The sequence below is a fragment of the Sarcophilus harrisii genome, chromosome 5 (genome assembly GCF_902635505.1).
Source record: "Sarcophilus harrisii chromosome 5, mSarHar1.11, whole genome shotgun sequence".
NCBI lineage: Eukaryota > Metazoa > Chordata > Mammalia > Dasyuromorphia > Dasyuridae > Sarcophilus > Sarcophilus harrisii.
In genome coordinates, this window is record NC_045430.1 from 246,669,440 (window position 1) to 246,693,816 (window position 24,377).

Consider the following 24,377-nt stretch of genomic DNA (forward strand, 5'->3'; position numbering starts at 1 on the left):
GAGGGAAAGTAAGCGTGTGCAAGCAAGCTTTGGAGCCCATTTTATTAAATATCTTTTAGTACCTCCCAATTAGCCAAATCACAGTTCGATAGTAATTAGCTTTGCCCAAGGCTCTTTCTAGTACATATTAAAAGGACACATCCCCACTCTCGATCTTAAAGGAGTCTGTCTAATAGGAGAGTTGCTATTATTCAGTCTTTTTTTTTTTCCTATTGTGTCCCACTCTTCATGACCCCACTTGAGCTTTTCTGTTCAAAGACACTAAGTTGTTGCCATTTCCTTCTCCAGCTCATTTTACAGATGAGGAAACTGAGGAAAACTTAAGTGACTTGTCCAAGATCAAACAACTAGTGCTGAATCTAGATTTGAACTCGGGAAGATGAATCTCCCTGACTCCAAGCCCAGCATTCTGTGCCATTTATCTAAGAGAGATTAGACAGCAAATGTAATGAATGGGAACATGTAGTTACAAAATCATACTAGTTGTGTCAGTGTTACCATGAGAGAGTCGAGAGAGCAGGTTACCAGAAACAAAGCAAATGGCCAGATAATTTTCCCTACCTCAGAGTAGGAAGCAATATATCACCCACTTTTTTCATTCCTCCCAAGGAGTGCCCAGACAGTTCTATGGCAACAGGGGAGATGTGTAAGTTAGCAGTCAAAGGAGATTCTGGCTCCAAGGAATTGGTTCATTCTGCGGATCAAGCAACTTGATAGTTGAGGTGAAGTGTCCAGGAGGGATGCCAAGGGAGTCTTCTCTTCAAAGGTAAGATCAGTTTACTGATCGGACATCAACCGCACAAAAAAACAAAAACAAAAACAAACTGCATGGGCTAAATACTCCCATTTAAAATCACTTTATTTTAAACAGAGCCAGTTGTAACAGGCCTATAAAGAAATTCTGCAAAGATACAAACTCATGTTGGAGTGTTTCACAGTCACAATGAGAAGCAGGACATATAACTAGGCTGGAATGGCAGTGAGGATTATTATTTTCTTACTTTTTACCATATAAATAACTGTTTCATCAGTAACATGTTCTCAGCATATTCCATAAATATTCTTAATGTAGCTCTATTACACTCTAACATTCAAAACCCCAAGGCACACTTTCTATAGTTTATTTCATCATGCTCCATTTAGAATTACATCCACTTAAGGGACTGTGGGATTAAGGCAACCTATTTTAAAGGGAGCATTCTATATCAAAGCTGTATGATGTAACGGATACAAGGTTGGCCCCATAGCCAGATAAGGTTAGGTTCAAGTCTTGCCTCTGATACATGATGATTGTGACCATGAACAGGTCATTGAATCTCACGATGCTTCAGGTAACTCTCTAAGACAGAAAATTACAGAGCAGGAGTCCATCGCCCTTCCCAAAAAGCTCCTTAAACCCTAAACCAATGAAGTCATGAGTCTAGTCCAAAAATCCAAGTCTATATTGAATGATTGTATGGAACGATCATAATAATATCTAATATACATATATTATGTTGTTAAATTTGCACCATGCTGTATTTCTATTATTTTATTTGAGTCTCTTCTAAACATTGTATGTTAACATTTGAGGGAAACTGAGGCTCTATGAAATTACGTTCCCTCTTCCTTGGTGTCAACGTTGATTAGCTTCAGAGGTGCGAATTGAAATCAGGTGTCTCCTCACTTCAAGGGTATCATTTCTTCCTATGACCTCAATCTGACTTTCTAAAAAAAAAAAAAATGACTTTTTTTAATGGAGAAAATGAATGTTCTGATTATGCACTGACATAGCATACAGAGGAACAAAGATGCCCAAGACATGATAGACTTAAAAGGCAGAAAGAGACAGACATTTTTTATACATGGCCCACATGGACATTTGGCTTGAGTGTGCTTTTGTTATAAGGGTTTGTTTTTTTTTTTTAATTCTTCAGTTGAGTCAGGGAGGAGCAGAAAAGAGAAAAATAAAGAATTTGCATGACTATTCAGATTGCAACACCAAAGTACGTGGGAGAAATAGGTCAGATCTCTTGCCTCCATACACCTTGTCCTTCAGAACACTGGCCTTTTTTACATAAAGGCAGATAGTAAATCTGGTAACTGCAAAAGGATTTTATAGCCAAAGACCTTGGCATCTTTCCTGGACATTTCCATTATAAGCAAATTCCATGAAATAGGGTGAATGCATTCTGACTTTTCTCATCATTGCAAAATTCTATTACATTTCACCCAAGTGAATTTTTACCATGATGAAATTTCACCCACGCTAGGGAATTTCTATTCAGGAACATTTACTATGGGAAATGGAAAGAACAGACCAAAAAAATATACGCCTATAGACAAAGAAAATCTTCCATCAACTGGCCATACTTCAATCTAGTGTTCTGCTTCAAGAGATTTTTCTTATGCAAGCTTGTAGTTTTAAGCTTTTCTGGATTTACCTCATAGCAACATCACAAAACAATATCCCTGTCACACACAAACCTACATGGGTCTCTAAGCATGCTGTCCTTTAGTCCCTTCATTGTTTAAAATCTGACTTTTCTTCCAGTCTCTGGCATTATCCACAGACTATTTCTCTGACTCTTGCTTTCCTACTCCATATCTATTTCTGCACCTAGGAGCAGCTAGGATACTGGATAAAAGTCCAATCTTAGAGTCAGGAAGACCTGATTTCAAGCCTTGTCACTGACTCATGCAAGCTGTGTGATAATGAGAAAGTCATTGATGCTCTGCCTCCCAAGCAACTCCCCAAGAGCATAGCTGAGATGTCAACATACCAAGAATTGCCCTGGCTGGATAAAACTGCTAAAAGTGTGCATGTGTTTAAAATTTTTAATTTAAATAAAATTTTAAGTTTATTTTAATAGTTTCTTGGAATACTCTCTGTATAAAAATTCTTATGTAATTTATATATGTATATATTCATGTGGAATATATATGTATATTAGGGTATGGGTATATATTTTGTGTATTTAGAAGTAGGGATATGGGTATATATGTGTGTGTATGTGGGGGGGGGCATATGTATATCTATATGTGTAGTGTTCGGGCTAGCTTTCTGGACATTCTCCAGAAGGGGCTTGGTTTCAGCAGGATAGTCACCACGAGAATGGCCAAGAAAAGAGTCTAGATTCTTCATGCTGACCCAGTCTTGATCTTAGTGCAGGAGGCATGAGAGCAAACTTGAAGCTGGTCAAAGATAGAATGTGTGGCTTCCAGCCTTCTTAGCCCGTATATGCCCTATTACGATTACATCATTACAGCCTACTGAGTATGTGTGAACTTAGAGAACCTGCTAAGTACTAAGTATATGTGTGCTCTAGAGAATCATCATCTCCTCAGTTCCACCGAGTTAACACCTTGTTTCAGGTATACTTGTTTCAGGAACACTTCTCCAAAGTTTCTCCCTCTACATATATGTGTGAAGGTTTTCTGGAGGCAGCCTTAGTTTCAGTTACAATCAATAATTACTCCAAAATGCAGCCAGCTGGTAAAAGTACAAACGTTTATTTCTCCTTCCAAGATAGCCCCGTTAGCTCAGGCCTATCTCTCTGCTTGGTTCCACGAGCTCTTGCAGCTTTGTCCTTGGCTTCTGCCTCTGCTTTCTTCAGCCTCCAGCCAGCACCAAGGTGGAAGATGCAATGAATCTCTTGCCTCGAAGAGAGGGCTTGTGGGTTCCAAGAGCTCTCTCTGACTCCAAGTAAAACTCTCCAACGTGTGAACTCCATTGAGTACTTAGATACTTATGAGCTCTCTAAAGGTGTGAACACAAGCATGGTTTCTATCAGTTCCACTTAGTACCTTGTTTCACGTTCTGGCCCAAAATATCTCTTTCTAAGATCAAATCAACTCCAATGGCTTCACACTTTGTAAAGATTCCAACATATATGTGTACACCAGAGAGACAAAGACACACATACACATCCACACAAGTTGTTATTGTTGCTGTTGCCCGGCACAATACCAAGCACTGGGGACACAAAAGACACTTAAAACGATCCTTGCCTTCAAGGAGATGATATTCTGATGGGAAAGTCGACTCACAAATGGAAAGTGGACAAGGGGAGTGAGTCCTTTGATTATGAATTTACTCAACCCACCCCAACATTTCAGTACACAAAAAGGGATTGTATATGAAAGAGTCCTGGAATCAGTGTCTCAGCCTGCCTAAAACTCTCTCATCCTTCCTCTGCACTGTCAGCATGCCAGCACCTTGACTGTCAACCCCGTGGGAATCCGAGGAGATCCAGCCTTGGGAGAGCCTTTTGCCTCTGTAAAATGCTATAGGGGCCACCTAATCATCTGGAAGGTCCCCTGATCTGCCCTGGAGTCCAGAAGTCGCCTTTTCCTGGGTTCGAATCCAGCCGAGACACTTACTAGCCCGTGAGCCTGGACAAGTCACGGAAGCCGTGCGCCTCAGTTTCCCCATCTGTAAAGCGAGCTGGAGGAGAAGATGGCGAACACTCCGGGGTCTTTGCTCAGACCCCGAACGGGGTCGCGGAGAATGGAGCAAGATTGAAAGGATGGAGCTCTGGGCTTCGGGCCAGCAAGACCCAAGGGCAGATCCTGGTCTAAAACGGAGTAATCGGGAGTAAGGGCCGATGGGAGCGGAGGGAAATTCCGGGGGAACCCGTAACCAGAGTGGAAAAGCGCTTCTTTGCGCGCGCCAGACCGCGCACGCCCTCGGCGCCTAATTATTGAACAATGGCGGGCTGATTGACTCGCCCGGCACGTAGTAGGCGCTTAATAAAGCACCTGAGTGGGTTATTAATTAATGTGAAAAGGGTTCCGCGGTCAGAGACCCGTGAACGTGAACGTTCCTCTCTCTGCGTGACTGTGGCCGGGTCACTGCCCTTCCTTCTGCCTCAGTTTCCTCTTCTTTAAAATGATTTTTGAAGGTCTCTGAGGCTCTGAAATCACGACCCCCGGCTTTTGGGAGTGTCTGCGTGGGAGGGGAAAGGGGGAGGGGGAGGGGGTGGGGTCTCGCCCTCCCCTGAACGAATTCTTCCAGTGAGGAGCTTAGAAACAACTTTCCAAGCCCCCCTGAGGAGCCGAAGGGGGGGGGGGGGGGGGGGGGGGGGGGCGGGGGGACGCAGGGCCTGCTGGGATTTGTGGTCTCCTATTCTGCTCCAGGGGGCGCTCCTTGCCGCCAGTCACGCCAGGAGAAAACTACAAGTCCCAAGAGACGTAGCGCGGAGACAGTCACGTGGAATGGGCGGAGTGCGTGCCTAAATAGTCGCGTTCGGCCATTTTGTGGGAGAAGCCGCAGCGCCGCCTCCTCTTTCGCGTCTCCTTCGCTTCTATCCCCCGCTGTCTCCGCTGCCTCCCGCCGCCGCCGCTGCTCCGCTGCCTCCGTCGCCGCCCTCCGCCCGCCTCCGCTTCGCTCCCCGCCCCCGCTGCCTCTTCTCCGTGATTTGTCTCCCTTCCTCGCCCCCACAGCCTCTGACACAGGGTCCTCCCGGGCGCGCCCCGCAGGCATTTTATCCCCTCACCGGCCTCTCACTAATATCGCATGTCCACTATCCAGAACCTCCAATCTTTCGGTAAGTATCGGCCTGGAGCTCCCGGGCCGCCCGTTATCCCCGGCCCCCCCGGGCCGCGCGTCTCCCCCCTCCCGCGGCGCCCCCGGGCTTTTGTCTGCGCCCAGAAAATGGCCGACGGCGAGCGGACCCCGGCCCGGACCCCCGCTCCAGCCCCGAGCCCCCTCCCCGGCCAGGCGTCCCGCCACCCTCCCCCATCGCCGCTCTCTCCCCTCCCCCATCAACTGTATCTCCCGGGCCCCTCGAGCTGCGCTTCCATCCCGGCTCCCGCCTTTGTCCGCCCCGGCCTGCTCCCACCCTCGGACTGGGGTCTGGGTTCCAGACGTGCGGGGCCTCGGCCCCGGTGACCTTGGGCGGGGGTCTCCTACCCCTGGGGCCGGGTCGCTGTGGGTGCAGTTCGGATCCCCCCGCCGCGGGGGCCTCCGTGGGCACTGAGGGGGGAAGTGGGGGGGGGTTGCGCCGGGGGCGCTGGGAGAGCCGCGTGTTAACGGGGTAAAACTCTGACCTGGAGGTGCTGGGTGCTCGGGTATGATTGTTTTTAATGAGTAATAGAAACGTACGCGTTCCAAGAGAAAAACATTTAAAATCTGGAACGAAAAAGGAGACCGCTTTGTCCCATAACATTTTCGAGAGATTTTGTATATAATCGATTATAGCGATTTATGTTTTAAGTGTCAATTTCAGCTGGCATGTGTCTCTTGAAGGTGATGATGGGGTCCTTGAAGCACAATTACTGGGGGGAGGGGAAGGCTTATAAGGCCAGAATGGTTTACAAACAGCTAGAACATTCTTCTTTTTACTCTAAATTTCCAACTGCTTCCTCTCCGGTAATTTTACTCCTCTTGTTTGGTGTTGTGTCCACAGACCCCTTTGCTGATGCAACTAAGGGTGACGACTTACTCCCGGCAGGGACTGAGGATTACATTCATATAAGAATCCAACAACGAAACGGCAGAAAGACACTGACTACTGTTCAGGGAATTGCAGATGATTATGACAAAAAGAAACTTGTGAAAGCTTTCAAAAAGGTAAGAGATATTATTCTTAACGGAAAAGACAAAAGCCGAGTAACTGGATTCCAAGTTTCGTGCTCAAACCTTAAAATTGTGTGCAATAGTTCACTCTCAAATTTAAAAAGAAAAGGAAGTATTAGAGTAATGTCCAGTTTCCAGCCAGTTGAAAGGTTAAAAAAAAAAAAAGTGGGGGGGGGAAGGGGAGAGAAGAACTCCTTAAGTGTATATTTTATGTGAAAATTAATTTAGTTTTTAATTTAATTAATTCAATAAGATCTTATTAGTTTCGATTAACTTTTGTATTAATTTGCCAACATTTATAAACTGCCATTTTAATATGTTCTCATTTAATGTAGAACTACAATACTTAAACTGTTATGGTGAAATTGATTTAGTGATTTTAAAAGGTGTAATTGCTTGTGGCTCATCTATTTCCAGAAATTTGCTTGTAATGGTACTGTGATTGAACATCCTGAATACGGTGAGGTTATCCAGCTTCAAGGTGACCAGAGAAAGAACATTTGCCAGTTCCTCTTGGAGGTGAGTGGCTGCAGATGAACTAGAGCAATATTTAGATCATCATATTTATATATCAACAATTAATTACTTTCATAAAAGCAATGCACAGAATCAGTTACTGAGTAGTTATTAGAGGATGTGTAGATAGTGGCAGAAGGACAGATGTCCATTTCACATTAAAATGGCCTTACATTGTTCGTTACAGATGTCTGAAGGTCTTGTTTTCGATTGAAACAAAAAATTTTATGATAACACTATTTGGGAAATGATTTGTGACAATTTTTCAGAAGATTTTGCTGCCAGAAATTTGATTCCTTGATAGAATATGGTTCTGTTACTGTTTAATTTAAATGAAATGAGCACACATTTAGACAAAATACAAAAATTGTATTTTGAGTTCTACAAAGAAATTTTCTCCAGAGATAAGTGTTTTACCAAGTGTCCCAACTAAAGGACGTTTTTATATTGATGATTTTAGGGAGGGATTATTTTTCCCCCCTCTAAAAACAGCTTGCTAAAATGTGTTTTGTTTTACAGGTTGGCATTGTCAAGGAGGAGCAGCTTAAGGTTCATGGTTTCTAAAATGAGCAAAAACACATGGAGTATTTCTTGAATAGCTTTGTTCTCTAAGCCAAATTGGCTACCTTGTGAAATGAGTCTCTGCAGTAAACGGACTTTTCATTTATTTAATCATTCAAAGTTCCATTCACATCTGCATGATTACAGAAAACATGTCTGTAGGCTAGTAACACATAAGAAAATTGCAGTAAGATGGTAACTAAGCCCTTTATTCATCCTAACACATTTCCAATGGAAAATATTTTGTTTTGAGTGTTTATTGTTCAGTTTATTACTTTTCACTTGATTTAAAATGTTTTTGTTGTATTAAACCATGTATGTTGCAGCTTAACAATAAAAAAGCTTATTAACACTTTTGTGAGCAGTTATGCTCCCAAGTTTAAACAAGATCCAAGTTACAAGCACTTTTTTTTTAATATATAAACTTTCTCAAATAAATGAATTCCTCCTTCAGCAAGTAGTTCTTTTCAAGAAGAATAGTTAAATTGTGTGACATTGGAAGTTAATCAGCTGAGCACTGAAGGAAAAGAAAGCATTAAATACCATCTTGAGCTTACTTCCCCTTCTCCTTAAAAGCATAATGGCACATTCCATGACCATTCTTCCTTTACTGTAAAATACTTGGAACAAGTAAGTGTAGTATATAGCTGAATTGTATATCATCAGTGTCACAATTTGGTTCTTTGTTAATTAAAAGCTGTCATATTGTGCTGTTGTGAAAATTAATATCGTCTTTGGATGACTCTTTGCTTTTATATCTGTTTTATGGCTCATGCCTTAAAAAATAAGAAGCCACAAATCTTCCTTTCCTTCTTCTGATAGGCTATTCTAAAGAATGAGGAAAGGGAGAAAGAGTCGATTTGAACAGTGTAATTAATTGGAAGTATGTGCAATTGAGATGATGTGATTGAGGGGGAGGAGGATTGTGTCATGATTTCTAACACCTGGAAATGCAGTTCCTCTCTGCCTAGTTAATTGTAATGAAGACATTAATAGCCCCTATGTTTTTGTCAAGTGAATTTAATATAGTTGAACTGGCTTGAAGCAGGATAGCCAAAAGAACTGGACCCAAAAGTTTAAGCTATTAAATAATAAACTCTGAGGACAGGGACCTTGCTTTTGTATTCTCCATAGTGGTATGAACATACATAGTAGGTGCCTGGTAAATATTCATCAAATTAATAAGTCAATTTTGGTTTAGTAGAAGGTTCTGTGAAATGTATATTCTATCACATTGTGTGCCAGCTGAACCTATGTCCATAATACTTGATAAATATACTTGCCTCCTTCATGAATTCATTATGTTCACCCATGATTTTTATAAGGGGGGAAGCTTTCTTGTTTTGTTAATGGAATAAAATAGACTTAACTATACTCTGTATAGTTAAGTTTGGAATTTGCAAATGTAGTTAAAAGATCTCTGGAAAATAATCTGTGGAATCAACAGTCTGGTAATGTGCCATATAAATGTGATGTCCATTTTAAATAACTGAGAGTTGTATTTATTTTCATGTATGTCATAATATATATTAGTAATCTTTGAGCTGTATTTGAGGACTCCCTTTTTTTTTTTTTTGCACTTTGTCATTGTATGAAAGTGGTTTCCACAGATGTTTGAATTGAGAAAACATTGAGATGACTATCTTTCTGCTTTGATTTGCTAATTCAGATAGAGGTCATTCTCTGCCTCATTTCTTACTTATCTTTAAATCACTGAATGGGTGTTGCCTTAAGTCAAACTGAGACCAGTTAAAGACCTTAACTTAAAAAGATCAAGATCTCTCCACTGGTCCCAGATGCCTCCAAAGAAGAAAATGAGACTGACTTTGCACAGGCCTTCAATTTAGTTGCATGTCCTGTCTCCCTGATTTTATGGTCCTTTTTGAGAATGAAGGACAAAGAACAATAGTTTACTAGTGCTCTGAACACCTAGAAGATGATCAAGTATTGGTTCACAAGTGTGTTATTAGCCATTTGGTCTGGGAGGGAGGAAGTACCTAAAAAAATAGTAGGCTTCCTAAAGGAAATAAGAATTGGTAAATAGCCACACAAAAATAGAGGAAATTCAAATTTTAATAGCTGTTAAGTTTTGGTATTGCATATATGTAAAAGCATCAAACTTCCACTACTTGTCATAAATGGTGGTACATTTGGTTCATTTAATAGTAAAGTGAACCTAAGGAGGGAAAAATTGAGTCGAATATGACAGTCAAAAGTTGATATCAAAGGATGAAGTACTGGCCAATTCCAAGATAATGAAGAGATTTCACCTAGTGATCAAGTCAGGCTATTTTGTCACTTTTTATTGCTTTCCCTTGAGCTAATACTTGTTCATCTTGACCAAATCCCTAGTTAATCCCACTTCAGTTCGTTGGTCCATAATTACCAAAAACAACTAGCTTGTAAATAACTTGTGTAGAGGTACAGTCACTCGAAGCCCATAGCTACCTGATCTCCCAGCATCTACATACTATTTGTGCTTTCCCCAGGTCAACACCACCACTTGGTGGCCATTATTGGGAATTGTCACTGCATGATAGTTCGTTCTCTTCCTGGACACCTCGAGATAAGTACTGTGTCTTCTGGTAGTTTGCCATGTTCTTGAACAATGTACACATCAATAAAAACAAATTTGGAAACTAATGCAATAACCACCTATGAAGCGAGAGGTCTCACGTTGAAGCACATTCCTTATTGATGGATAGGTGCTGATGTAGAATAAGATGTTTTCAGATGTGGCCAATGAAGGAATTTGTTTTACTTGACTGGATATTTATTATGAGGGCTTTGTTCTTGTTTGTTTTGTTTTCCAGGGTGGAAGGGAGGATGGGAGAGGGAAATAGAGGTGCTTCATGGCAGTCCTCTGACATGAAGGAGTCCCTCCTGGGAGGACACAGGGTTCTCCTACTGACCTTGCTGTGAGCTGGACTTAAACAGTGTCGATGGGTTGAGCTCTTGTCCAGGACCCAGTTTATTTACATAAAAGTATTGATGGGCCAGCCAGAACCATTGGCAAAAACAAACAAAAAAACCACTTTAATGAGTTAATATCATGTAAAACAATGGGGGTTGATTCAATATAAATATTTCAAGCCTTGAGGAAGAGGGGGAGCGAGAGAAGATTAGGGGATCTAAAGGAAGGAAAACTCGGGCATACACTAACTCACATAAGCCCTGGGCTGCATTGGGGAGCAGAGAGACATAGTTCCATTTTGCAAAAAGGGGGGATCCTCCAGAAGGAAGGGATGTGTATGCTGGAGGGGAGGGTATGCTCCAAAGTGCCTAGAGAATCTTTAGCTGTGATTTTGGATGCTGTCTCTGAAACAATCCAAACTGCATATCGGGGGTCAGGACAAAATATTGCTTGGGAGTTTTGTTTGCAGGAAGAAAAACTGGTAGTATACAAAATATTATTTGGGAGACACAGCTATACCAATCTTCAAAAAACATTGTGAATATTTTTCCCATGAGTATGTTCCATGAGTAAGGCTTCCTTGACGGAAAATTGTCATGGTGCTCTCAAGAACCTCAGTCCCAAACTTCTAAGATGTAACCAAAAATAAAATTAAATTAAAATGTCTTTAAAATTTCTTAATTGAGAAAAAGCAGGAAAAAACAGAAGGGGAGAGAAGCAAAATAGCCTTGAAAGCTACAAGTTGAACTTACATATGTTAAAGGAAAATCAAGCTATAAATAGAGATCTGAAGTTTTATTTATAATCCTATCTCTGTTTTATTATATATATATATATATATATATATATATATTCATTTCTTTGGTGAACATCAAGTGCAGAATTAAAATTTTATTTATCTACCTATCTTTCTATATATGTACATGAATACAGAGAGAGAGAGTGTGTGTGTGTGTGTGTGTGTGAAACACCCTCAGGATAAGGGCTGTCTTTGCTTTTGTATTTGTATCCCTTAATGTGCTTGCCACATAGTAGATTTAATAAATAATTTTTGTATTAATTCATTTGTATATTTAGTATATCCTACGACTCATTAGATGGTAAACACCTTGGAGAAAGGGACTTTTGTCATTTTTTTTCCATCTTTGTGCTTAGCCCAACTCTGCATATACTAGACTTTTAAGTGTTCATTTAATTGAATGAGGTACTTAGCATATTTCAATATTATATTTATCTGAGTATATGCCATCTCCTCTACTAGATTATTAGCTCCTTAATGGGCTGCATCCTATTCCTATTTATCTTTTTATCTTTTCCAGCCTCTAGGACAACACATTGCACATACTAGATATTCATTTTTTTTCATGAATAAAAGGAGAAATGAAATTAGAATTGGCAGAAACAGAGAGAAGGCACAGATATTCTGATGGGGAGCATGATATATTTCAAGGACAATGAAGAAGTATGGTGGGGTGGAACAGAGGGTACACATTGGTTAACGGTCAATGAAATGAGTGATTAAAGATATATATTGAGTACATAAAGCCAGGATATACAATGCAGTGAAAGCCAAACTGATGAGTTTGGACTGTATCCTACAGTAGGTAATTTTGTATTAGAGGCTACAATGATTAAAAGCATTCTTGTAGGATGATTCCTATTAGCTAGCAACAGTGTAGGAAGAAATGAATTTGGTGTTTAGTAGGCATCTTATTCTAAATGGAATGGAACCTCAGTAATACATCATTGTGATAAATTATATTTGGGGGGAATTAAGCAGGTAAGGTACATTAACAATTCATTTTTCTTTCACTAATACAACATTCATTCTAGTTTACTTTTACAAGAATATATCCAGAAATAGTTATGCATGCTGGAGTAATGTACTCCTAATTTTCTTATTTCCTACTGAACCACTTGTGTTTCCAGTGATGCCCAAATGAATGCCTTTAATCAGCTGGAACACAGAGAGTGAGGCAAAATTTTTCATGGAATTAAATAATCCCTTAGGATGAACCCTGACTCCTCGACTCCTAGAAGAAAATCATATCCAGTTTATTTTGAAAACCAAATTCCAGTTTAATTCCAAATCAAAATGGAAACAAATTCAACCCTTCAACCCTACAAACATCAAATGTTCAGTATGTTCAGAGTCCTGTGCCCATCTTTGGACTGTTTTAAATTGTTTCAACACTTCTTTTTTATCCCATTAATTGAATTTTGATTTTCCTAATGAGATACTAACAGCATATTAATACTGTAATAAGTCATTTATTTAAGGATGTAGAGTGACCATTTCAGTGCCACATAAAGACAGTCTCCTTTTGATGATTGAATCATGCCATAAGCAGTTTTGTGGCAATTCCCCTTTAATCATATATTTGATATATCATATCTCATTTATATCTTATTTGATATATCATATGTTGATCTTTTAAGATCAGGCTTTCATGAAGGAATCTGACTAAATCATTCTGTGGCCTGAGTTATCTAAGATCCTGATTTGTGTTCAATATTGTTGTGTTCATCATTGTTCTTATTTGGGATGGAGGGGGTAGGAGGGTGGGTTGATAGTTTTTGGAGAAGCCAATTAAGTTACTCAATGAGAACTGCATTGATATTGCATTTATATCAGAAAGGAGAAAATCAGAAAATATTTGAAAGCTTAAGATTCTATTTATTATGTATTTTTAAAACAAAAGAAGCTATATATAATAGGTATTTGTAGATTTGTGTTGCTTAAAAAATTTGAGATATATCTAGATAATTATTTTATTAGTAACAATAGCATTTTATTAATAAAAAGGGATGGTTATTTGGCTATCTTTCTTGGTCCAAAGACAAGCGTGGGAATGGGCTCACAGTTTATATGTCCTTGGATGAGTGAAAGTATTCCTGAGAGTGGCATTCATCTCTGATTGGTTAACAATCAATGAGAGAATGAATATTATAATGAGAGATGACCTATTTTAATGAGGGTTTACAGGACTTGCTTTTACTTCCAAATCATACCCCACCATTGTTCAAAGGGTCTGTATTCCCTCACCCACACCTTAGTAGAACACAATAGGCTAGGAGTTTCACCTTAAATTAAAGCTCTTGCAAAACTGAGCATGGTAACAAAAAACTAGATTGAGGAGATTATTAATTCTATCTATTACCATCAGTCCTGTCCTTCAGAGACTGAGCCTTGAAATGAGGACTTTTGAAGAAGGAGGAGAACCCTGGATCTTCCAACCCTGGATCTTCCCAAACCACTGATTATTAATAATCATTTCTTGTTTTTCTATATGTGAACATTCTTATTCTATTAGATGTTTGTTGGTTTAGAATACAAATTAATAATTTTTTAAAAAATCCTTAAAAGAGGTCACTGGTTTCCACTTCTAACTGGACCAATGCCAGGAAGAGAGATAATGTGATATCCTATCACAAAATTGGTCCAATCACATTGCAGAATTTCTTTGACTTAAAAGCAGAAGCAGAGTCTATTTTTTGAAGTAGAACCTCTCTGTTATTTCTTTTTCATGGTTACTATGTCTTTATATGCATAACTTCTGTGACTGTGTAGGGGAAAAAGAAAAAGACTACATTTGGTTGCTTTAGAATATTGTATGCTGGTAAATGTTTAACAACTAACTCTGCAAGAAAAACAATTGCATACAACACATTTTAAATATGCATTTTAACATTTTCTCTATCATTTAAAAAAGTTTAGAAAATCAATAAAACAATAAATCAAGCTTTGATCTGTAGTGTTTGCAAGAGTCACATTGAAAATTTCATACGAATTAGTAGGATCTGTTTCCAGCACACCAGTTGTCTTAGTATCATGGCAAATGACCTTTCCGAGCTAAGGAGAGCGGCCATGATTGTCCACAGGTCAATAATGGCTTTCAGTTAACACGACATTACCATTCTAAAATGCAGTTCCATTTGTCTCTTTCCAGACCAAAATGACTCTCCCTAGTTACCATTTCTTATGTGTGTTATCTTCAGCTGTGCCCTAGACAGTCTTTATTCCCTAAATGCCTAATCACCTGGCCTAGAAACCAAAGCCTAAGGACTTCTTCTCTGGTCTGATAGGAAAGTATCCTTAGTGTCTTGGAGAAGAATCATTTAATCTGTTCCCTAGTGACCACACTCACCAACTCTGTAATTTTCTTAATCAAAATAACCCCTCCATGGTCATGACTTCCTTTTATTATTTCTCCCAATAGAATATATGATTCTTGAGAGCAGGACCTGGATTAGCTTTTATATTTGTCCCAGAGTTAAGCGCAGTGCTTGGTATATAGTTAAATGCCTTAGAAATGCTTTTTTCTCCCCTTCTCTTTCCCTTCTTTCCTCTCTCCATCTTCATTCCTTTCTTTTTTCTTCCCTTCTATCTTTCTCTTCTTCTCTTTCTTCCTTCCTCTTCTTATTTCCTTCTCTTTCTTTCTTCCTTTTTCCTTTCCTTCCTTTTTTTCTTATTTCCTCTTTCTCTTTCTTCCTTCTTTTCTTCCTTCCTTTCTTCTTTCATTCCATGTTGAGCTGGTTTTTCAGCTGCATCTGTAGAGACTAAGTGAAATCATCCATCCCTAGAAAGGAACTCCAATGTTCCAAAGCTCTTCTGCCATTTGTGCCATTTTTCTTCACTTAGTCTCCATGACAAGTCTTCTTGGATGTTTCAGCAGGAGATGGAAGGTGGTCTAAAATCCTTGCCTTCTATGTCAGTGAAGTGCAAACTTTGGCAGGTTCCATCAGACTGGAAGAGTGTCAGGCACTGGATTTTTTGTCTGTCTCATTTCTAGACTGACCAATGAATGTTAGTTTTCTGGGGTCTTTTTTTTTTCAAAGACCAAAGTACTTCAGTACTGAGACCATGTACAAAGGCATCTGCATTGTTAGAGGGACTGCACACCCCAAAGAAATGATCCATTTTTGAAGTATTGATGAGCTTTCCTTATATATGATATGCATTCACAAAATTATCTGGTCTCTTTGTGTACAGTTGCTCCTACCTCCCACAGCTACTAAAATAATCTGAGCATGCGTGCATGATACAGCAGCATTGTAAACAACCCAGGCCTAAATTTTGCAGGCTATTGAGCCACCTAGATCATGAAGTCATGGATGCAGAGATTGAAGGGAACCTGGAGGCCATCTGGTCCAGCCCCCTCATTTTTCAGATGATAGAGCAGGGGCCAACAAATTTGAATGATGCAAGGTCAGACAATAAGTATAGAGATCAGCTTTAATCTGGATCCTCTGATTCTTGTCCCCTTCCATAAAAATGAACAGTATTTTTATTTGAGAAGAAAATATCAGTGAAACAGATCTAGACCTCTTTTCCTCAATACCCACCTTCCCCAATAAAATCTATAAGATACTTTCATTGGATCCTATGACACGTTTAGATAAATTGATAATAAAAAGTGCCATTTCAACTATAGAAGAAATTTTGCTTAACTAAAAACTTAGAGTGAATAATCAAAAATCATGTATAGCTATGATTGCTTATTTTAGTGGGAAAATGCTCATCTTTGCATTTGCTTATAATGCAATCATGAAATGTTTCCTTTTTCACCTTCATAATTTCTATGCCTTTAAATAACATATCTCATATTGGATATAAATTTATCCTACAAAGTTTTTTACTCTTCTCTAACCTTTAAGAAAAACTGGAAAATACTACTTTATAACTTTGATTTAACTTGCTAGATTGCAAAGTCTACATAACTTCTCTCAATGCTTTAAACTACTTCCTTAAAACCAAAAATCTTTTTCATTCACCCTTCCTTGCTTAATTGTGTAGGCACTGCGGTTTGAGGATTTGTGAATAATTAATGATGAAAGCTAGAAACAGATTTAATTCAAGCAGAGAAACATTTATTAAATAAAAACTGTTCTTTCTCTCCTCTCCAACTTTTGCTCTCATTCTAAGGGACTTCCCAATGAACATAAGTGATGTTCCTTCAGATATCTTAATCTCCCAGTTCTTCTACTTACGTATTTCTCTTCCACCTTCAATAGCTGCAGAGAGATAGTCATACCCTTGATCTTGCCATCGCCCACAAATGTCATCCATCCAAGTTCACAAACTTTGAAATTCTTTTATCTGATCGTAGTCTGTTGTCATTCCACCATTCTCTGTGCTTTGTAACTCCAATCCTTATTGGCAAGTCCTTAGTTCTTTCCCAGGCTACCTCACACTGTCCACAATATCCTTCCTTCTACATCCTAATTTAATTGTGAACACGTTCAGTTATATGATGTCCTCTTCTTGCCCCATTCATTATCTTATAGAATATTTCTGCCCTTCCCAACCCCATCTTTGATTTACTCCTGCTATTTATTACCTAACCTCTTACTCATGTACTCTTGAGTAACAGGTTTACATTACATAATCTCAACTGGCTCTCACTGCAACATGGCAATTCTTTTTTTTTTTTACACAAGATTTTTTTTTAATTTACAAGATATATGCATGGGTAATTTTTCATCATTAACCCTTGCAAAACCTTTGTTCCAATTTTTCCCTTCCTTCCCCCACCAACTCCCCCAGATGACAGATAGACCAATACATGTTAAATATATTAAAGTATATGTTAAAAACAATATATGTATACATATCCATACAGTTATTTTGCTGCACAAGAAGAATCGGACAGCAACGTGATTTTTAAACACCTTCCTATCAATGCACTATCTTACCACAGCATCTTTTCCAACCCTTCTTGCCCTTTCTCAAGCTATTGACAATCTCTCTTTCCCTGCCAGCCTAAAACCTTGTCCTCATATCACTGAAAAAAAAAATTGAAGTCATTTGCAGAGCTCTCTCTTCTCCCTACTTTCTTATTTCACATCACTCAGATGCCTTGTCACTATTTTTTCCTATACCTGTTTAAATGGCAGAGGTGCTTTTTGCTAAGACAGTGATTTATTCCATCTGATCTTGTCCAGCACATTGTTCCCTCTATTGTCTACTTTTTCACATTGATCTTTGATTGTTGCCTCTATTGGCTGCTTGTCTACTGTCTATAAACATGCCTATGTCTATACATCCTCAAAAAGCCATCCTTCCTTCTCCCTGATAGTGATCGTCCTCTATCTCTCTCCTCCCTTTTGGGGCTAAATTCTTTGAGAGGGTTATCTATAATAAGGGACTGTACTTCTTCCTCATTCTCTGCAATCTGACCTAACTTCATCATTCAATTAAAAATATTTTCTCCAAAGTTATTAATAATCTCTTATTTGCAGATCTAATGATCTTTCCCCTGGTCCTCTTCCATCTTGGACTCTCTGCAGCTTTTGATATTGTCAATCAATCCTGTATCCTTTATCCTTTTTTTTCTTTTTAAATCTTCTTGGTATTACCAACGTAGGCAAGATTAGAAGGGAAGCAAAAAACTGGGGAAACTTTTTACATCCAATGTTTCTGATAAAGGCCTCATTTCTAAAATATATAGAGAATTGACTCAAATTTATAAGACTACAAGCCATTCCCCTATTGATAAATGGTTAACAGATATGAACAATTTTCAGATGAAGAAATTAAAATTTCTAGTCATATGAAAAATGCTCTAAATCATTAGTGATTAGAAAAATACAAATTAAGACAACTTTTAGGTAATATTTCATGCCTCTCAGATTGGCTAAAATGACTGGAAAAGATAATGATGAATGTTGGAGGGGATGTAGAAAACTGGGACACTGATACATTGTTGGTGGAGTTGAAACTGATTCAACCTTTCTGGAGAGCAATTTGGAATTATGCCCCAAAAGTTATCAAACTGTGCATCCCTTTGACCCAGTAGTGTTTCTACTGGGCTTATATCCCAAAGAAATCTTAAAGGAGGGAAAGGGACCCACATGTGCAAAAATGTTTGTGGCAGGTCTCTTTGTAATGGCCAGAAACTGGAAACTGAGTGGATGCCCATCAGTTGTGAAATGGAAGAATAAGTTATGGCATATGAATGTTATGGAATATTATTGTTCTGTAAGAAATGATGAACAGGCTGATTTCAGAAAAAAACTTGGAAAGACTTATGTGAACTGCTGCTGAGTGAAATAAGTAGGACCAAGGGAACATTGTACACAGCAACAAGGTTATGGGATGATCAACTGTGATGGACTTCACAAAAATGTGAAAATGAGATAGGGAAGACAGAGATCCAAAATGAACTACACAGGGACATAGGAAAATATCTACTGGGGGAGAAGGGGATCTATATCAACTAGAGAGAATGGTGTTTCTAAAAGTCACACACACACATAGAGTATTCAGGAAGTAAACTTTATCAGATAATAACATAGAAACTATTTAAAAGAAGACGCCATGTTTCTAAACAGAAACTTTAATTTTAAGAAGATATAGTAATAAAATAATGGTAGATTTTAATGTCCCTTCCTCCCTTTTAATAAGTGTAACAGAAAAATAAACAAAAGAGAAAATATAGAATTGAACAACTTGCTAAAAACATTCGAGCAGAAAGACTTATGGCATCTTCTAAATAGGACTGCCAAAGACCCTATGCATTTCTCAGCACCACATGGAAGTTTTATTTTAAAATGGCAATATATTGGCTAATGTGGAAATAGATTTTGCATGACTTCAGATATATAATATGTATCTTATTTCTTGTCTTGTCAGGGGGTGGTGAGAGGAAGGAGGAGAATTTAAAATTGAAAATAAAAATAATTTGCTTTGAAAATGGCAAAAAAAAAAAAAATTCTTGCTACTTCTCTGTTTTGATTCTTCTACAACCTATCCAAATAAATATTCCTTCTCTGGTCCCTTTGCAGGATCTTTAACTATGTCTTAGCTTGGGCTCTCCCTTCTCTCTCTTATTTCACTTGATGTCGTGGTTTCTAAATGCTTGACAGTTGATACTCCTGTCCTCTAGTCTCACAAATATAACTTTATATTAGACATCTAATCAATCCATCAATATTTATTTAGTTAGTTCCTACTATGCTAACTTCTGGGGACAGAAAAGGAGGAAAAAATTAGTTTTTGCCCTCGAGGAGCTTATAGTCTAATGGGAAGAAACAACATGAAAACACATATTTATAAAGTTAACTATAAACAGGGGAGAGCTAAAAATGAACCGAGGGAAAGCATAGGAATTAAGCAGGAGTGGGGAAGGAATCCCACCCCAATACACACACAGAGATATGCACATTAGATAAATGTTAATTGCCTGAGTGCACAAAGATAAACAGGAACAATTCTTGTTCTTAAGTACCAGCTAATTTAAGGTTATCAATTCAATGCAATGAATGCATAAAGCCTCTTGCCTGATTTTGGAGATTTAGAGACCAAAGATTTGCCTGCCTTCTTTCTGGGAGATTACACTTTCTTGAGCAGATAGATAATACATATACAAAAAAAGTAAATACAAAGTAATTTCAGTAAAGAGATTGGAATAATAACTAAAGGAAGTAGAAGCTTGCTATAAAAAGTAGCACCTGAAATGGAGTTTTAAGGAAGCAAAAGATCCTGGAGTGGTTCGCCATTTCCTTCTCCAGCTCACTTACAGAGGAAGAAACTGAGGAAAATGGGGATAAGAGTCTTTCCCAGAGACTAAGTGTCTGAGGCAGGAGTTGAACTCATGAAGGTGAATCTTTCTGATTCCAGGTCTAACTGCCTGTACAGGTGTGCAGAGGCATAGATGTAGAAAATTGGACACTGAATTTGGGGGAGAACAAGATACAAATTGACTGGAGCAGTTTGTGAAAGAGAACACCATGAAATAATTCTGGAAGGTAGATTACAACCGGGTTAAAATTAAATGTCAAACGAAAGAATGTGCTTTTTTTTTTTTTTTCTCCTCCTGGCAATAGGGAGCTAGTGAAGATTCTTGACATTGGAGGGATATAGTATAAAGAAATTTAAGGAGGAGGAGAGGGAAATATCACCTGGGGGGAATCAGGATAGGACTCCCAGGGGGAAATGACACCTGAGCTGAGTTGGGTCTAGAAGGAAGATAAGAATTCTAAGTAAGAGATAAGAAGTGAATTCCAGGCCCAGGGGAAGGATTGGACAAATGCACAGAGAAGTGTAGAGAATATCAGGTTTGGGGAAACAGCTAGGTTGGAATGGAGAGTAGATAAGGGCTGCCATGTGATAGGCTCTGTTTCCAAAGATTGGCAAAAACTGCGTCCAAGGCCACCTGTTCCCAGAGCTAACCCTCAACGCCAGGCTGTCAACACTGTATGTTCATGCAATGCTTTGATTGTCTGGGTTTTGTGAGATGGTCTTTGGAAATGGTGTTTTACAATATTTTTTCAATAGAAGTAATTTGCTTCCACTTACTCAAGCTATCAAATACCTCACCCCACACCAGCCCCTCTTAAAAAGGAAAGGGAAGGAAGAGGTATGAGTGTTCATATCTTTGCAGCTTGGCTGCAAAGTGGAATGGATGAAAATTCAGTTTGATAATCAGTCAACTAGCATTTGTTAAGCACCCCTTATATACTTTCAAAGAAAGGAAAAACAAAACAAAAAAACTTCCTTGCTCTCACAGTTTAATGTGGGAGACCTGAATTTTAGGAAGCTCAATTTTATAGTTAAAGTGGAGGAATGAAAGGGGTGGATTAAATGACCAGGGACGTCCCTTCCCTTCCAGTTGTAGTTCTGTGTATCTAACACGTCTCTAACCTACCTTTCCTCTGCCTCTGTTGCCTAACATTTTCAGCAGCCTCCTTAAAAAATACAATCTCCCTCTTTCTTGTTCCAAACCTCTAGGTTCCACAGACACCAAAGAGTTCTACTGTTGGCAACAAAAACCATTTTCCATGGCCTTGTTGGGCCATGTTACCATCAGCTTTGCCATGGCATGAAAGCAGATTGCTGGGTTGGCAGCAATCCTCCAGCAAATGAAACGCGACTCCCCGGCTACTCGGGGAGCTATAGATTTGCCCCTCAAATTTCCCTCATTTCACAACAACCCCTGATTGTTTGAACCTCCTCATCTGATTGGACCTTTTTCAACCTTCTCTGTGCTCTCCCTATTAACAGTCGGGGGGGGGGGGTAGTTTGGGAGATGATCACTGGGACTCTGGAGGGAAGGAGATATGGCTAAGAATGACTGAGAACAGACTCTCCTAGTGTTTCAGAAAGACTTCCTGTCGGGTTCCATCATGACTTGAGACTTCCCTGTCCAAGCCATCCCTCATCATCCCACCCCACCAAGAAGCAACGGCAGCAGCTTGGCTGAGCACTTCTGTCCAGATCCAAAATAAACCTTTATTTGTTTCAGCAAAGGCTGCCAGCCGTCCCTGCCCTGCTTGGCTGCTCTCCTCTCCTAAATTCCTCCGATTCAATCACCTCTTTGTGTGGACCACTCCCTCATCTTCCCATGTCTTCCCTATCTTGCATGTAGTCCAGCAGGGGTGATGCAAATTTAATCCATTTTCAATCATTCTATAAGCATTTGTTAGGCTCCCACTAGGTGCCAATAAACAACAACAACAACAACAAAATAACAGAAAATGAAATGAAATAGAACATCTTTTGCCCTAAAAAAGTGTAATCTATTGGGAGAAGTAACGAGATGTCCTGTAAAAAAGACAAGCAGCCCAGTTTGGCTGAATTGTAGAGTCTCTGAAGGTGCATGATGACAAATAAGTCAGAGCCAGATCGTAAAGGGCTTTAAATGTCAGAGGCATTTATATGGTCAGACTAATGCTTTAGGAATATCAACTTGGCAACTGTGTGAAGGGTGGTTTGGAGGGAAGAGAGATCTGAGGCGGGGAAACTATTAATTAGACGTTTATTGTAATAATCCAGATGAGAAATAAAGAGATCCTGAATTAAGAGAGTGAATGTGAGAATGAAAAATGATGTGAGAAAATGTTGTGTTAATAGCCTACGGGGGTGGAGGGAGGGAAAATGAAAAGCCTCTGAGATTGCAAAGCAAATGACTGGAAGGATGGCATTGCCCTCAAGAAAACAGGGAAGTTCAGACCATATAAGATCTCCCAAAAGGAGGTTTATTTAACGATAACATGGAAGGGGTACCTGGGCATGATTCAGTGTTGATTCAATTGGATGCAGGAACCCCGACTGTCTCCACATTTGCCTTTTCTCTGGTCAGCAGTGTGAAGCACTTAGGTTAAAGTCCCAAATATAGTTGCTGGTCACCTTATTCTCCTGGACCATTTAAATTGCAAGGAGAGGTTCTATCACAATAGGTTGCCCATCTTTGGAAATGATACTGGAAGATTTGGGGGGGGGATGTTTTTTGTTTTTTTTAAGCCATTGTGGGCAACTTTTCAGGAAAATATAGTGATGAGGCACACCTGTGCTCCACCACATCGCTCATGGGCATTCAGGTACTTCAATTGACTGACAAATTGCCTGGATCACTTCCTGGCCATTTACCCCCTCTCACCCAGGGCTTCTGTATTTATGACAAAAATGCCTACATTGATCAGCAACTAGGAGACATCTTTATTATACTTGATGGGGAGGCAGTGTGAAATAGTACACTGAGTGTTAGGATTGAATACTGCCTCTGGCACTTGTGAGCTGGGAACCTCAGGGCAAGCACTATAACTACTCTCAGCCATAATTTTCTCCTCTGAAAAATAGGGATAATACCTTACATGGTTGTTGTAAAATTCAAAGAAGATAATAAAAAGAAAGCACCATATAAATTTCAGTTACTTTAATAAAATATATTGAGAACATTTCCTAAACTAATTTTACTATAGAACATAAGTTAGGACAATTTGGATGAAACATCAATTTTAGTATGGTCTATTCTTGGGATAAATCGGGGTGGGCTAGTGTGAAGAATTATAGAATAAAGGAGATAAAGCCTATTTTCTTCTATCCCCACAAAGTCAGATTATAAGCATTTTTATGTACAGCTAATTTTCTACTGAATAAAAACAGAAAACATTTATTTGATGCTTTTTTTTTTTACTTCTCATTCGATTCTCACAACATCTGATGTTATTCTCATTTATAGATGAGGATAACTGAGGTTGACAGACTAAGTTCTTGTCCATTTTCACACAACTATTGCCAGTTTCTTATATAGGTCAGTGTATCTGACAGTGTCATGCTGTCTCCCTAAATTTAATATCTTAGAGGGTGAAATGCTGCTAAGAATGAATATCTTCTCCCAGAACCCCTATTCACTTTGCATAAGGCACTAGGTTTCAGAGAACATGGGAAACTCTGATGTCAAGATTATTTACCTCTACAGTGGTATTTGAATTTCATTGCCAATTTTCATATCATTGCTCTTCTCAGGCAAAGCATGTGGAGCAGGTGTCCTGGGATGGAGTTGGACTCCATTCAAAGCAGAACAGCAGCTAAAAGAGAGAGAGAGAGAGAGAGAGAGAGAGAGAGAGAGGAGTAATTAAGGACAGGGGATGAAGACTAAACCCAGAGAAAGATGAGAAAAGGTATAATTGAAGCAAAGCATTCATGCAAAGTGAATGAGAGAGAGAGAGAGAGAGAGAGAGAGAGAGAGAGAGAGAAAGTGACATTTAGCCTTCTTGACTATTTCACACACTTGGACACAAACCTGGGGAAAATCCTAATGGAAATGACAGCTTTCAGCCCTCACTGAGTCCTAAGCTCTATTTCATTTCTGCTAAATTAGTATCATGCAATGTTACAGCTGGAAGGGACTTTGGGGATTGACTAGTCTAGGTGTTTTTAATCTGGGGTAACTGAACATATTTTTATTTGTGTGTGATTTTTTAAGGATAACTTTTTTCTTTCTTTCTTTCTTTCTTTTTCTTTTTCTTTTTTTTTTTTTTTTTACAAATTCAGTTCAGACTTTTTTTAAATGATAGTAATAGCTTTTTTATTTTTCAAAATAC

The 24,377-nt window shown here is 39.1% G+C and overlaps 1 protein-coding gene across 1 annotated transcript; it reads left to right on the top strand.

The window, feature by feature from the left end:
* The first annotated feature begins 5,220 nt into the window (after positions 1–5,220).
* EIF1B (eukaryotic translation initiation factor 1B) lies at positions 5,221–9,185 on the top strand. The gene is made up of 4 exons (XM_031940035.1): positions 5,221–5,528; positions 6,390–6,553; positions 6,977–7,078; positions 7,595–9,185. Exons 1-4 carry the CDS (start codon positions 5,498–5,500, stop codon positions 7,637–7,639), a joined length of 342 nt encoding a protein of 113 aa, XP_031795895.1. The 5' UTR covers positions 5,221–5,497; the 3' UTR covers positions 7,640–9,185.
* The last annotated feature ends 15,192 nt before the right edge of the window (positions 9,186–24,377 follow it).

Excerpts from the sequence above, each read along its gene's own strand:
- EIF1B (XM_031940035.1), top strand. The coding sequence starts at position 5,498 with ATGTCCACTATCCAGAACCTCCAATCTTTCG. Across the intron at positions 6,554-6,976 it reads TTGTGAAAGCTTTCAAAAAG|AAATTTGCTTGTAATGGTAC; the intron begins GTAAGAGATATT and ends ATCTATTTCCAG. Across the intron at positions 7,079-7,594 it reads TTTGCCAGTTCCTCTTGGAG|GTTGGCATTGTCAAGGAGGA; the intron begins GTGAGTGGCTGC and ends TTTGTTTTACAG.